Source organism: Rhinatrema bivittatum, chromosome 11 (genome assembly GCF_901001135.1).
Source record: "Rhinatrema bivittatum chromosome 11, aRhiBiv1.1, whole genome shotgun sequence".
Taxonomy (NCBI): Eukaryota; Metazoa; Chordata; class Amphibia; order Gymnophiona; family Rhinatrematidae; genus Rhinatrema; species Rhinatrema bivittatum.
Genome location: NC_042625.1, coordinates 103,227,513 through 103,244,650, shown reverse-complemented (window position 1 = coordinate 103,244,650; position 17,138 = coordinate 103,227,513). Strand labels below are relative to the sequence as shown.

At 40.1% G+C, this 17,138-nt stretch overlaps 1 protein-coding gene across 1 annotated transcript in view; it reads right to left on the bottom strand.

Moving 5' to 3' along the window:
- Window positions 1–9,817: 9,817 nt before the first annotated feature.
- Window positions 9,818–17,138, bottom strand: part of FUCA1 (alpha-L-fucosidase 1) — a 69,516-nt gene continuing 62,195 nt past the window's right edge. The window contains exons 7-8 of the mRNA XM_029571979.1: window positions 11,772–11,871; window positions 9,818–10,131 (exon numbers count right to left, since the gene is read on the bottom strand). Of these exons, the coding sequence (XP_029427839.1) occupies window positions 9,991–10,131; window positions 11,772–11,871 (241 nt within the window). The 3' untranslated portion in view covers window positions 9,818–9,990. The remainder of the gene's footprint in view (window positions 10,132–11,771; window positions 11,872–17,138) is intronic.

Below are 17,138 nucleotides of genomic sequence, written 5' to 3'. Positions count from 1 at the left end.
ATTTTTTTCACACCCCAAAATTTTTTTACATCCCATTTTTGACACCCCTGTTTTTGACACCCCTTTTTTTTGACATCTCAAAATTTTTTTGAGACCCCAATTTTTGACAAACCTTTTTTGACACCACTTTTTTTGACACCCCAATTATTTGGCACCCCAAAATGTTTTGCACCCCAAATTTTTTTACCCCAACATTTTTTTACACCCCATTCTTTAAAACCCCAGATTTTTTAACATCCCATTTTGGACACCCCTTTTTATGACACCCCAAAATTTTTTGACACCCCTTTTTTGACATCCCAAAATGTTTTGACACCCCTAATTTTTCATTCCCCAAAATTGTTTGACACCCCATTTTTGATACCCCAACATTTTTTTACACCCCATTTTTTACACCCCTTTTTTGACACCCCTTTTTTTGACATCCCAAAATTGTTTGAGACCCCAATTTTTTGACACACCTTTTTTGAGACCCCAATTTTTTGACACCCCTTTTTTGACACCACATTTTTTTTGACAACCCAAAATGTTTTTACATCCCAAATTTTTGATACCCCAAAATTGTTTGACACCCCTTTTTTGACACCCCTTTTTTTGACATCCCAAAATATTTTGAGACCCCTAATTTTTCATACCCCAAAATTGTTTGACACCCCATTTTTTGATACCCCAACATTTTTTTACACCCCATTTTTTACACCCCTTTTTTGACACCCCATTTTTGAGACCCCAATTTTTGACACCCCTTTTTTGACACCACAGTTTTTGGCACCCCAAAATTTTTTTATATCCCATTTTTGACACTTTTAATGACATCCCAAAATGTTTTGACACCCCATTTTTTGATACCCCAACATTTTTTTACACCCCATTTTTTACACTCCTTTTTTGACACCCCAATTTTTTGGCACCCCTTTTTTCACACCACATTTTTTTGACAACCCAAAATTTTTTTACATCCCAAATTTTTGATACCTCAAAATTGTTTGACACCGCATTTTTTGACACCCCATTTTGACACCCCTTTTTTGAGACCCCAATTTTTGGACACCCCTTTTTTGACACCACATTTTTTGGCACCCCAAAATTTGTTTATATCGCATTTTTGACACTTTTTTTGACATCCCAAAATGTTTTGAGACCCGAAATTTTTCATACCCCAAAATTGTTTGACACCCCATTTTTTGATACCCCAACATTTTTTTACACCCCATTTTTTACACTCCTTTTTGACACCCCATTTTTTACACTCCTTTTTTGACACCCCTTTTTTGACACCCCTTTTTTTGACATCCCAAAATTGTTTGAGACCCCAATCTTTTGACACCCCTTTTTTGAGACCCCAATTTTTTGACACCCCTTTTTGACACCACATTTTTTTCACACCCCAAAATTTTTTTACATTCCATTTTTGACACCCCTGTTTTTGACACCCCTTTTTTGACATCTCAAAATTTTTTGAGACCCCAATTTTTGACAAACCTTTTTTGACACCACTTTTTTTGACACCCCAATTATTTGGCACCCCAAATGTTTTGCACCCCAAATTTTTTTACACCCATTTTTTAAAACCCCAGATTTTTTTACATCCCATTTTGGACACCCCTTTTTATGACACCCCAAAATTTTTTGACACCCCTTTTTTGACACCCCTTTTCTGACATCCCAAATTTTTTTGACACCCTAATTTTTTGACACCCCAAAATTATTTTAACACCCCACATTTTTTTACACCCCATTTTTGACACCCCTGTTTTTGACACCCAAATTTTTTGACACCACAAAATTTTTTGAGACCACAATTTTTTGACACCCCTTTTTTGAGACTCCAATTTTTTGACACCCCAATTTTTTGACACCCCAAATTTTTTTGACATCCCATTTTAGACACCACTTTTTTTGACATCCCAAAATGTTTTGAAAACCCAAATTTTTGATACTCCAAAATTGTTTGACACCCCATTTTTTCATACCCCAACATTTTTTTACACTCCATTTTTAACACCCCTTTTTTTGACACCCCTTTTTTTTGACATCCCAAAATTGTTTGAGACCCCAATATTTGACACCCCTTTTTTGAGACCCCAATATTTTGACACCACATTTTATTGACAACCCAAAATTTTTTTACATCCCAAATTTTTGATACCCCAACATTTTTTTACATCCCATTTTTTGCACCCCTTTTTTGGCACCCCTTTTTTTGACATCCCAAAATTTTTTTACATCCCAAATTTTTGATACCTCAAAATTGTTTGACACCGCATTTTTTGACACCCCAACATTTTTTGACACCCCATTTTGACACCCCTTTTTTGACACCACATTTTTTTGACACCCCAAAATTTTTTTATATCCCATTTTTGACACTTTTTTTGACATCCCAAAATGTTTTGAGACCCCAAATTTTTCATACCCCAAAATTGTTTGACACCCCATTTTTTGATACCCCAACATTTCTTACACCCCATTTTTTACACTCCTTTTTGACACCCCATTTTTGACACTCCTTTTTTGACACCCCTTTTATTACACCCCTTTTTTTGACATCCCAAAATTGTTTGAGACCCCAATTTTTTGACACCCCTTTTTTGAGACCCCAATTTTTTGACACCCCTTTTTTGACACCACATTTTTTTCACACCCCAAAATTTTTTTACATCTTATTTTTGACACCCCTGTTTTTGACACCCCTATTTTTGACATCTCAAAATTTTTTTGAGACCCCAATTTTTGACAAACCTTTTTTGACACCACTTTTTTTGACACCCCAATTATTTGGCACCCCAAAATGTTTTGCACCCCAAATTTTTTTACCCCAACATTTTTTTACACCCCATTTTTTAAAACCCCAGATTTTTTAACATCCCATTTTGGACACCCCTTTTTATGACACCCCAAAATTTTTTGACACCCCTTTTTTGACATCCCAAAATGTTTTGACACCCCTAATTTTTCATACCCCAAAATTGTTTGACACCCCATTTTTTGATACCCCAACATTTTTTTCCACCCCATTTTTTCCACCCCTTTTTTGACATCCAAAATTTTTTGACACCCAAATTTTTTGACACCCCAAAATTGTTTCACACCCCATTTTTTGATACCCCAACATTTTTTTACACCCCTTTTTTTGACACCCCTTTTTTTGACATCCCTTTTTTTGACATCCCAAAATTGTTTGAGACCCCATTTTTTACACCCTTTTTTGACACCCCTTTTTTGACATCCCAAAATTTTTTGACACCCTAATTTTTTGACACCCCAAAATTATTTAACACCCCAAATTTTTTTACACCCCATTTTTGACACCCCTGTTTTTGACATCCCAAAATTTTTTGAGACCCTAATTTTTTGATACCCCTTTTTTGAGACCCCCAATTTTTTGACACCCCTTTTTTCACACCACATTTTTTTCACACCCCCAAAATTTTTTTACATCCCATTTTTGACACCCTTTTTTTGACATCCCAAATTTTTTTGATACCAAAATTTTTGACACCCCTTTTTTGACACCCCAACATTTTTTTTACCCCAACATTTTTTTACACCCCATTTTTTACACCCCTTGTTTTGACACCTATTTTGTTCACACCCCAAAATTTTTTTACATCCCATTTTTGACACCCCAAAAATTTTTGAGCACCCAATTTTTTGACACCCCTTTTTTGACACCACATTTTGTTCACACCCCAAAATTTTTTTATATCCCTTTTTTGACACCCCTTTTTTTGACACCCCCTATTTTGAGACCCCCCATTCTTGACACCCCAATTTTTTGACACCCCAAATTTTTTTACATCCCATTTTTGACACCACTTTTTTTGACATCCCAAAATGTTTTGAAAACCCAAATTTTTGATACCCCAAAATTGTTTGACACCCCATTTTTTCATACCCCAACATTTTTTTACACCCCATTTTTAACACCCCTTTTTTTGACACCCCTTTTTTTGACATCCCAAAATTGTTTGAGACCCCAATATTTTGACACCCCTTTTTTGAGACCCCAATATTTTGACACCACATTTTATTGACAACCCAAAATTTTTTTACATCCCAAATTTTTGATACCCCAAAATTGTTTGACACCCCATTTTTTCATACCCCAACATTTTTTTACACCCCTTTTTTTGATACCCCTTTTTTTGACATCCCAAAATTGTTTGAGACCCCAATATTTTGACACCCCTTTTTTGAGACCCCAATATTTTGACACCACATTTTATTGACAACCCAATTTTTGACACCCCTTTTTTTACACCCTTTTTTTGACACCCCACTTATTTGACACCCCAAAATTTATTGACACCCCATTTTTTGACACCCCCTTTTTTGACACCCCAAAATTTTTTGACACCCCATTTTTTAAAACCCCAGAATTTTTTTACACCCCATTTTTTACACCCCTTTTTTTGACACCCCAATTTTTTGACATCCCATTTTTTAAACCCCATAAATATTTTTACTTCCCATTTTTGACACCCCAAATTTTTTTTCCACCCCTTTTTTGACACCCCTGTTTTTGACACCCCTTTTTTTGACATCCCAAAATTTTTTGAGACCCCAATTTTTTGACACCCCTTTTTTGAGACTCCAATTTTTTGACACCCCTTTTTTCACACCCCAAATTATTTTTACATCGCATTTTTGACACACCTTTTTTTGACATCCCCAAATTTTTTGAGACCCCAATTTTTTGACATCCCTTTTTTGAGACTCCAATTTTTTGACACCCCTTTTTTCACACCCCAAATTATTTTTACATCGCATTTTTGACACCCCTTTTTTTGACATCCCCATATTATTTGAGACTCCAATTTTTTGACATCCCTTTCTTAAGACCCCAATTTTTGACAACCCTTTTTTCACACCACATTTTTTTCACTGCAAATTTTTGATACTCCAAAATTGTTTGACACCCCATTTTTTGATACCCCAACATTTTTTTACACCCCTTTGACACCCCTTTTTTTGACATCCCAAAATTGTTTGAGACCCCAATTTTTTGACACCCCTTTTTTGAGACCCCAATTTTTTGACACCCCTTTTTTGACACCACATTTTTTGACACCCCCAAAATTTTTTACATCCCATTTTTTACACCCCTTTTTTTGACATCCCAAAATTTTTTGACACCCTAATTTTTTGACACCCTTTTTTTGACACCCCTTTTTATGACACCCCAATTATTTGACACCCAAAAACTTTTTAACACCCCATTTTTTAGACACCCCCTTTTTTGAGACACCACATTTTTGACACCCCAATTTTTTGACAACACAAACTTTTTTGACACCCCAAATTTTTTTACATTCCTTTTTTTACACCCCTTTTTTGACACCTATTTTGTTCACACCCCAACAATTTTTTACATCCCATTTTTGACACCACTGTTTTTGACACCCCAAAATTTTTAACAACCGAAATTTTTTGACACCCCATTTTTTAAAACCCCCAAATTTTTTTACACCCCTTCTTTGAGACCCCTATTTTGACACCCCAATTTTTTTTGACAACTCAAAATTTTTTTACTTCCCATTTTGACACCCCTGTTTTTGACACCCCTGTTTTTGACACCCCTTTTTTTGACACCCCCTATTTTGAGACCCCCCATTTTTGACAACCCTTTTTTTGACATCCCAAATTTTTTTGACACCCCAATTTTTTGACACCCCTTTTTTTACACCCTTTTATTGACACCCCAATTATTTGACACCCCAAAATTTATTGACACCCCATTTTTTGACACCCCCTTTTTTGAGACCCCCCATTTTTGACACCCAAATTTTTTGAGAACACAACATTTTTTGACACCCCATTTTTTGATACCCCAACATTTTTTTCCACCCCATTTTTTCCACCCCTTTTTTGACATCCAAAATTTTTTGACACCCAAATTTTTTGACACCCCAAAATTGTTTGACACCCCATTTTTGATACCCCAACATTTTTTTACACCCCATTTTTTACACCCCTTTTTTGACACCCCTTTTTTTGACATCCCAAATTGTTTGAGACCCCAATTTTTTGACACTCCTTTTTTGAGACCCCAATTTTTTGACACCCCTTTTTTGACACCACATTTTTTTGACAACCCAAAATTTTTTTACACCCCATTTTTGACACCCCTGTTTTTGACATCCCAAAATTTTTTCAGACCCTAATTTTTTGATACCCCTTTTTTGAGACCCCCAATTTTTTGACACCCCTTTTTTGACACATTTTTTTCACACCCCCAAAATTTTTTTACATCCCATTTTTGACACCCTTTTTTTGACATCCCAAATTTTTTTGATACCCCAATTTTTGACACCCCAACATTTTTTTACCCCAACATTTTTTTACACCCCATTTTTTACACCCCTTGTTTTGACACCTATTTTGTTCACACCCCAAAATTTTTTTACATCCCATTTTTGACACCCCAAAAATTTTTGAGAACCCAATTTTTTTACACCCCTTTTTTGATACCACATTTTGTTCACACCCCAAAATTTTTTTATATCCCTTTTTCGACACCCCTTTTTTTCACACCCCCTATTTTGAGACCCCCCATTCTTGACACCCTAATTTTTTGACACCCCTTTTTTGAGACCCCAATTTTTTGACACCCCTTTTTTGACACCACATTTTTTTTCACACCCCAAAATTGTTTTACATCCCATTTTTTACACCCTTTTTTTGACATCCCAAAATTTTTTGAGACCCCAATTTTTTGACACCCCTTTTTTGACACCCCTTTTTTTGACACCCCAATATTTTTTTACATCCCATTTTTGATACCCCTTTTTTTGACATCCCAAAATTTTTGACACCCCTAATTTTTGACATCCCCAAATTTTTTGACAACCCATATTTTTTTACACCCCATTTTTTAAAACCCCCAAATTTTTTTACACCCCATTTTTACACCTTTTTTGAGATCCCAAAATTTTTTGACACCCCTTTTTTGACTTCCAAAAATTTTATGACAGCACAATTTTTTGACACCCCTTTTATGACACCCCCAAATTTTTTTGACACTCCATTGTTTGACACCCCATTTTTTTGAAACCCCAAAATTTTTTGACACCCTAATTTTTGGAAACACCCTTTTTGACACACCTATTAGTTGACACCCCTTTTTTGACACCCGTTTTTTTGACATCCCAAAATTTATTGACACTCCAATTGTTTGACACCCCATTTTTTGACACCCCCAAATTATGCCACGCCCGAGCCCTTCTCACTCGGGGGCTAGGTCCCTGCCATGAGTCGGCCACCGGACCGAGGCACTTACCTCCGAGGGACCACGGAAATCACCTCGGGAAACTAAAGTGGGGGAGGGACCGAATGGTATCACCGCAGGAGTGCGGGGCTCATCTTCAGGTAGGATTCTTCTATGAATTTAGTCGTTAGAATTTGGAAAACGCTCAGCGAGCGTGAGGTAGCTCCAAACTGCTTTGCAGACTGAAATTACTGAATTGCTGCACTTCCTGCAGTGGGTTTATGTACCCGTGCTGACGTCAGATCCGTCTCCAACTGCTAGCACGAGCACACTATACCCACTTGTTTTGAGTCCATCTGCTACACACTAGGAAATCCAGCATAACTGGAGCATAGGTTTCGTTGGGAGGTGTACGGGTGAAGAGTTTCTTTTAGACAGTCTGACTTTTCGTTGTTGAGGGATTTGTGTATGATGAAGAGGGCTTTGTATTGAATTCTGTGTGTGATGGGGAACCAGTGGAGTTCTTTTAGTATGGGGGTGATGTGTGTGGAGCGTTTGCTCTTCATGAGGGATCTCGCTGCTGCGTTTTGGAGTAGTTGGAGGGGCTTGAGGGAGAAGGATGGAGTTGCAGTAGTCAAGATTGGAGAAAAGGAGGGCTTGGAGTACAGATTGATAATCCTGTATAAGTAGTAGTGGTTTGATTTTTTTTGGAGGGTTTGTAGTAGCCTTCTTTTATTATGGTGTTAATGTAGGTTTTATGGCTTAGCTGGAAGTCCAGGGTGAGACCGAGGTTCCTTGCTGATGTGATGAGGTTGCTTGAGCTTTGTGGGGACGGTCCGTTCTGAATGATCTGCTCTGAGGGTTTGTTTGAGATGTGTAAGATGATGACATTTTCCTTTTTATTCACCATTCCCTTCCTAATAATTCCCAACATTCTGTTTGCTGTTTTGACTACTTCTGGTGCCAATAGTTAGGTGTGGAGAATGGATGATGAATTTATCAGCGTCCACTTTCCTAACCCCTGCCAGTGCTTTTTTTAAACTTTTTTATTTATTTATTTATTTATTTTTAATAGTTGTTCCTCCTACTTAATATCCCAACAATATTAAGAGGCAGTACAGAAAAGCAGTTTTCATAGCAGTCAGCAATTGATGCCTGCTACGGAAAGGCATTAATTTCTAATCGCTAAAATGTGCATCCTAGACACACTTTTTTTTTTTTTGCATAGGGAGTGAGTAGCTGATAGCCTCATTCACATGCCTTTGCATGTGATGAGCGCTATTAGTTTCACTCCACATCCAACTGCGGGTTATACAGTGCGCTGGGCTAAGCGCACTGTATTGCATCGGCCCCAATGATAGGGTGGAGGGATAGCTTAGAGTCCAGCAGAATAAAGATCCTGTAAGAGAATAAATCCACAGTGGAATCCTTAGTGGTGGAAATTCCATGTGATGAGGAAGAGTGTATCAGAAGGGGTATACTACCATCCACCTGGTCAAAATGAACAGAAAATGAAATGCTAACAGAGATTAGGGAAGCTAACAACTATGGCAGCACAGTAATAGAAGATTTCATTTAACCCACTATTGCCTAGGTAAATGTCAACTCAGGACATGCTGGGAAATTTAATGTTGACAAGTGCAAAGTGATGTACGTAGGGAAAAGTAATGCATACTGTAGTTACATGATGTTATGTTCCATATTAGAAATCACCACCTAGGAAAATAAGCTAAGCATCATAGTAGACCATATGTTGTAAGCCTTGGCTCACTGTGCAGCAGTGGTCAAAAAAAGCAAAAAAAATATTAATAATTATTAGGAAAGGAATGGAGAATAAAACAAAGAATTTAATAATAAACTGTTTCTGTCTATGGTGAGGTTGTACCTGGAATACTGTGTGCAGTTGGTCACCACATCTCAAAAAGCATATAATTGCACTGGAAAAGGTACAGAGAAGGGCCACCAAAATGAAAAAGGGAATAAAACAGGCCCCCTGTGAAGAAAGCTAAAGAGATTAGGGCTGTTTAGCTTGGAGAAGAGACAGATGAGGCAGGGTTACAAAATCACGAGTGGAATAGAACAGGTAAATGTGAATTTCTTATTTATACTTTCAAAAAATACTAAGACTAGTAAAGGCCACTCCCTTTAAAACCAAACGTTGAAAATTCTTTCAGTTCTGAAATTCATTGCTGAAGGATGTGGCAGCTAGGTTTACAAAAGGTTTGGACAAGTTCCTGCAGAAGTCCATACATTGTTATTAAGCAGACTTAGGTAATAGCCTCGACTTATCACAGTATATTAGTAGCAGTGGATCTATTTTCTGTTTGGGTACTTGTTACCTGGATTGGCCACTGTTGAAAGCAGGATATTGGGCTTGAAGGAACCTGTCTGACCCAGTATGGCAATTCTCATGTTCTTACATAAGCATACATATATGCATATGTTGCGGAGTAGAGATATGCATATTATATAATATGCACAGGTTACAAAATACTATCATATATCTACATGTGACCATACATGTACACGTATGCTGTCACGTGCACCGGTTAGAAAGTTATCGTCTTATTGTTTTAGGAAATCCAGTTTTGCAAACGGCACTCAAACTCAGGAGTCAGTCCTTTATTTCCACCAAAAACTTTTGACTTTATTCACATGGTATTTTATTATGTAAATCATCTCTACAAAGATAATCCATGATCAACAGTTAGAAAGAATAATCAGAAATGAGTTTTAAAATCACTTAGTCACTTTTCCTTCATTGGCCTGCTGCCAATACCTTATTTCACCCCTTCCAATCTAATGGTCCAGGCTATCTCCATTGGTAAGACACCAGGAGGCACAAGGGGCAAGGCAACGAAGAGTCCTAGATCCGGATACGGCTCCCACTTCAGAGTCCCTGAGATCCCCAACATTGTCACCTGTAGAAGAGATAGGAAGCACAACCAGAATCAATTCTCTATCTTGTAAAAATATTAGGGGCTCCAGGTGATCAGGAGGAAGGGCTATAGGCAAGGGAAGAAAGCAGACCTTTGCAAGCAGCAGTGGTGCTGGCAACAGAAAAGCTGAGCAAGCAGTACAAGGGGACAAAAAACCCCAAGGAAAATGGAAGCACTGGCAAAGGTTGCCAGGCCCTACCAGTGAAACAGGCGCAGCAGCAGGATGAGGATTTCCTGTGCCCTACCAGTGAAACAGGCGCAGCAGCTGGAGGAGGATTTCCTGTGCCCTACCAGTGAAACAGGCGCAGCAGCTGGAGGAGGATTTCCTGTGCCCTACCAGTGAAACAGGCGCATCAGCTGGAGGAGGATTTCCTGTGCCCTACCAGTGAAACAGGCGCAGCATCAGGATGAGGATTTCCTGTGCCCTACCAGTGAAACAGGCGCATCAGCTGGAGGAGGATTTCCTGTGCCCTACCAGTGAAACAGGCGCAGCATCAGGATGAGGATTTCCTGTGCCCTACCAGTGAAACAGGCACAGCATCAGGATGAGGATTTCCTGTGCCCTACCAGTGAAACAGGCGCAGCAGCTGGAGGAGGATTTCCTGTGCCCTACCAGTGAAACAGGCGCAGCAGCTGGAGGAGGATTTCCTGTGCCCCACCAGCAGCAAATGATATTTGGAGCACGAGGTAGGGGCGTGAGAGGAGAGGGGAGGGCCAGAGTAGACAGAGGTGGCTGACGTGGGAAATAGTGGGAAGTCAGGGAGAGCCACTGAAAGAGTGAAAGGGAAGGGGTTGCAGGAGGAGAGAAGGGGATGGGACTGGAGGAGTGAGGAGAAGGGGAGCACAATGGGGAGGTGAGGAAGGAGAGGGGCAGTGAGGGGCTGAGTGCACATCCCTCTCCCACATGTCCAGGCACTACCTGACACACGAAAACCTTCAGTAATTCCCTGACACCCACCAACCCCCCACACTCACCCAGGAGGAGGAGGAGGAGAGGGGTGGAGGGACAGAGATTATGTTTGGAGAGTGCGCACAGACACCAAATTCATCCTTAATACCACACACACGTGAGTCTAGAGACTGTAAGGGGGAAAGAGTCCATCCACCAACAGACATGTTCACTGCCACACACATGAGGATGGAGGGCAGAAAGTACATATGCACACCTTGTGCGAGTAAGGGGGTGCCAGAGGTAGAGAAGGGAGGGGGTGAAAAATGGGGATGGTTCTTCCCACACAGGTGGGGAGGAGTGCAGTGGGGGAAGTGCCCACACATCGTACAACACCCACCCCCTCTGCAAGCCTATCCTACACCCTTCCCCACCCCAACACACATCCAACTAATGGAGTCATAAAAAAAGAAGGGGTGAGGTGGAGATTTATAGAGCTCTCTCCCCGTCCTTTCATTAAAGTCACATGCCCTCCCAAGCGAGGAACCAACAGGAAATCTAGAGTGGAGAGCCCACTGACAGGGTTTGCTCAGCGCCCCCTAGTAGTAAAATATAACACATAACCAATTTTATTTTTTGAGAAAATGTAAAAATTATTTTTTTTTATAAAATTTCAGTTACTTTGTTAGAAGTAGACAATCATTAGTCCTTACAAGCTGTATGAATTTCTTACATTAGTGTTTACAGCTGGTTTGGGTGAAGGGAGTTTCAGTACATTATCTGCTGGCCACTTTAGAAATATAGCATACACTGAAGTATTCTTGCACGTATACCTAGGTCAGAAAAGAAATAGAAAACAAAAATTATTGTGCAGGCTGAAATTCACATCTTTGTGTTCTTCCAGTATTTCAAAAAAAGTCTGGCCAAAAAATGTCCATTAATTTTCATAAGAACTTAAGAAATTGGCATACTGGGTCCATCAAGCACAGCCAATCCAGGCTACAAGTACCTGGCAAGTACCCAAACACTAAGTCTAGTCCATCAAGCCCAGCCAATCCAGGCTACAAGTACCTGGCAAGTACCCAAACACTAAGTCTATCCCATGCTACTGATGCCCGCAATAGCATTGGCTAATTTCTAAATCAACTTGATTAATAGCAGGTAATGGACTTCTCCTCCAAGAAGTTTTCCAAACGTTTTTTTAAACCCAGCTACACTAACTGCACTAACCACCTCCTCTGGCAACAAATTCCAGAGCTTAATTGTGCGTTGAGTGAAAAAGAATTCTCAGATTTCTTTTAAATGTGCTACCTGCCAACTTCACGGAGTACTCTTTCAGATAATAGGACCAGAGGGCAAGCAATAAGAACATAAGAAATTGCCATGCTGGGTCAGACCAAGGGTCCATCAAGCCCAGCATCTTGTTTCCAACAGAGGCCAAAACCAGGCCACAAGAACCTGGCAATTACCCAAACACTAAGAAGATCCCATGCTACTGATGCAATTAATAGCAGTGGCTATTCCCTAAGTAAAGTTGATTAATAGCCTTTAATGGACTTCTCCTCCAAGAACTTATCCAAACCTTTTTTGAACCCAGCTACACTAACTGCACTAACAACATCCTCTGGCAACAAATTCCAGAGCTTTATTGTGCGTTGAATGAAAAAGAATTTTCTCCGATTAGTCTTAAATGTGCTACTTGCTAACTTCATGGAATGTCCCCTACTCCTTCTATTATTCGAAAGTGAAAATAACAGAGTAACATCTACTCGTTCAAGACCTCTCATGATCTTAAAGATCTCTATCATATCCCCCCTCAGCCGTCTCTTCTCCAAGCTGAACAGCCCTAATCTCTTCAGCCTTTCCTCATAGGGAAGCTGTTCCATCCCCTTTATCATTTTGGTTGCCCTTCTCTGTACCTTCTCCATCGCAACTATATCTTTGAGATGCGGCGACCAGAATTGTACACAGTATTCAAGGTGCGGTCTCACCATGGAGCGATAGAGGCATTATGACATTTTACGTTCTATTAACCATTCCCTTCCTAATAATTCCTAACATTCTGTTTGCTTTTTTGACTGCTGCAGCACACTGAGCCGACGATTTTAAAGTATTATCCACTATGACGCCTAGATCTTTTTCCTGGGTGGTAGCTCCCAATATGGAACCTAACATAGTGTAACTGCAGCAAGGGTTATTTTTCCCTACATGCAACACCTTGCACTTGTCCACATTACATTTCTTCTGCCTTTTGGATGCCCAATCTTCCAGTCTTGCAAGGTCCTCCTGTAATGTATCACAGTCTGCCTGTGATTTAACTACTCTGAATAATTTGGTATCATCTGCAAATTTGATAACCTCACTCGTCATATTCCTTTCCAGATCATTTATATATATATTGAAAATGTATTTAATTTCACTTGTACACAAAGTTTAAAGAGAACAGTCAGATGAAGTACAAATTATTAAAAACAATTCAAGAATCTGACTGCAGTCTTCAGTTGTCAAAGAAAAATACTTGCTTCAGAACAAAAGTATATTCATAAACATAAACACAAAGCACGCGCGATGACGTCACTGATGCGCGCATGTAAAAATAAACACAGGAACGAGAAGTCCCAGCAAAAGACTAATGCTCGTGCGTGTGCCTCGTGACGTCACCGATGCGCACGTGGAAGGCCAGTGACGCCGGTCCCAGTCAAGCAGACTCCAAGACAGACAGACTAAACCCCTGAGAGAAGGAAAGAGGTAAAGAACCCCTAACAATATATTAGCATACAGAGAGTAACTTAAAAACCATGCTTTGCCAGCAGAAATGGGTTTTTAGAAAAGAGCACGAGGATAAAGTTACGTGCAGAGAGACACTACATACATATCTGTCTGCAGTGAAGAGGCTTGCACTTACATGCACACTTTTATATTTTATATTTGCCAGCAGAAATGGGGTTTTAGAAAAGAGCATGAGGATAAAGGTACGTGCAGAGAGACACTACATACATATCTGTCTGCGGTGAAGAGGCTTGCACTTACATGCACACTTTTATATTTTATATTTGCCAGCAGAAATGGGGTTTTAGAAAAGAGCACGAGGATAAAGTTACGTGCAGAGAGACACTACATACATATCTGTCTGCGGTGAAGAGGCTTGCACTTACATGCACACTTTTATATTTTATATTTGCCAGCAGAAATGGGGTTTTAGAAAAGAGCACGAGGATAAAGTTACGTGCAGAGAGACACTACATACATATCTGTCTGCGGTGAAGAGGCTTGCACTTACATGCACACTTTTATATTTTATATTTGCCAGCAGAAATGGGGTTTTAGAAAAGAGCACGAGGATAAAGTTACGTGCAGAGAGACACTACATACATATCTGTCTGCGGTGAAGAGGCTTGCACTTACATGCACACTTTTATATTTTCAAAAGTATGTGCCAGTTTCTTCTCAGAAAAACTAACTGCACAAATCAGATATAAATGTGTTTGGTACTTTTTTCACTTTGATTCTTGGTCTTGTGCTATAAAATTACCCTCACTAATTTAGGGAACAGTTCTCTATCTCCCACTACTCATATATGGTAGTCACCATATGGCCATAGCTCTTCTCCATACTAGGGGATCTTTTAATGCTATTTATACAAATAATGAAAGGAACACAGTATGTGTTACCACCATCACAATTCCCTCATGCATCAAGATTTTCAATGCTAAAAAATAAGTCTCAAAAGGCATTATTTTCCTGCAACAATTTAAGTTTTTGGAACATTTTATGGCAAAGATTGTTATACATAAAGAGGCCAATTTTCAGAGGGACCACATGTTTGCAGGCTCATTTTCAAAGGAAAACTGCCCCAGAGTTTGCCACTAAAAATTCTGCAGTGGTCGATTGAATTTACGATCACACTTCTCTAGGTCTGCACTAACCCTGCCCCGGGGGGGGTGGGGGATTTTCAAAGGGTTCCCCCCCCCAAAACAGAAGACAGCTTTCAAAATTATTTACATGGGATAACAGGAGATTGTGCGTGCAAATTGGCTTTTCTGAAAATTATCCTCCCTCAACATTGCTAAAAGTATTTTGAGTTGCATTTAATGGAGGATCCTTGGGCAGAACTGGAAAATGAGTGTAGCCTGCATTTTCCAGTCTATGCCAGTTATTTTCTATAGAAAAAGCTGATGTAAAAGTCTGCAGCTATGAAAGAACGTGTTGGTGCTGAATTACCTGCAAAGTCTCTGCAAATTGCAATGCTTTACATCAGTGATGATCAACCTTTTGAGCTCAGCGTGTCAAAATTCATAAAAAAAACCGAGCATAACTCGGGTGGTGTGTCACTTCTAGAAAAATCCATAATTTTGTGATATTTGTAGCTCTAATCAATAACAAAGTTATAATTTTAATATATGTACTGTATTTATTAATAAAGCAAAAACAAATAATTCTTTACCTTACCTGCTTAGTGACTTTTTTGTTGCTGAACTTCATTGACTAAAATCTTCAATTGAAAGTTGGTATTTCGTACACTTCAAGTCCAAGCAAGCGTTACAAACTTCATCTGTCAGTCTGTTTCTTTTATTGGCTCCCATTCATTTTCACACCACTCCCTCCCCATCCCCCAGGCATGCACACATTCATTCTCACACACACAGACCCCCAGGCAGGCACCAATTCATTCTCACACACACACACACATATACTACACACAGGCCTGCACCTATTCTCACACATACAAACCCCAGGAAGACACCCATACATTCTCATACACAGACACACCCTCAGGCAGGCAACCATGCATTCACACACTCACATACACAGACCCCCAGGCAGACGCCCATTCATACACAGGCACACACTAAATGCAGACCCCCCTCTCTTTTGCCAGCAATCTCGGAACCTCTCTCATTCCTCTGCTGCCACTGTCACTGCTGCCGCGTGGCTATTGGGGAGGCGACGATTGCTGCTACTGACACTGAAGCCCATTCTGCTGCCTCCTCTGTGCAGGCCCCATGGGCTTCCACTTCCTCCATGCTGATCTCGTACATTGTGAGATCCGTTGAGAAAGTGCTATTCTTGCACATTCCCAAAGAGTACATGTGCCAATCACTAAAAAGTACTTTTTTTTTTTTGCCTTTGCTGTCTGATCTTAGTTTTCTAATTGGTTGGTCACAGGTTTTTTTTTTTCCACCTTCCCTTTCTTATTTTTTTTGCCAATTCCTTTTATATTGTCTTTTTTTCTGTTTCTTTTCTCTCCATCTTCTTCTCTCAAACACACAGTCAGATTCTCATTCTCACATGCATTTCTCTTTCTCACACACACACACAGGCTCTCACTGGCACATGCTCTCTCTCATACAATCATTCATACACACAGTCTCTCACTGGCACATGCTCTCTCTCGTACAATCATTCATACACACAGTCTCTCACTGGCACATGCTCTCTCTCATACAATCATTCATACACACAGTCTCTCACTGGCACATGCTCTCTCTCATACAATCATTCATACACACAGTCTCTCACTGGCACATGCTCTCTCTCATACAATCATTCATATGCACAGGCTCTCACTGGCACATGCTCTCTCTCTCTCTCACACACACACACACACACACACACACAGGCTCTCACATGCTGTCTCTGCAAACATTCAGGTCCTCACTCTCACACACAATCTCTCAATTCATCTCATACACGCACACATGCACACTCTACAGACCCTCACAGCCTCTCTCTCACCTCTGGGCCTCCTCTTCGCGGGTCGCCGCAGGATGGGCTCTGCAGCGGCCCTGATCTTCTCGGGCCGCGGCAGCCCTGCTACCGGGCCTCTTCCTCTTCTTGGACCGCTGCGACTTGGAATTCGCGGAGGCCCATAAACGCAAGCGCTGCTTCTCTTCTGCACGCGCTGATACTTCTCCTCCTTCCTGCCCACGCGGCTCTGGCAACGTTTACTTAAGGGGGCCACACAGGCAGGAAGGGGGAGGAGCATCAGCGCGTTTAAACGCGATCTTTGTTTTCGGCTATCGCTGCGTCGCATGAGCTTCCCTGCGCCCAGGGGCATTGGTGGAGGGGGATACAAAAAAACAAATTTTAAAGGGTTGGC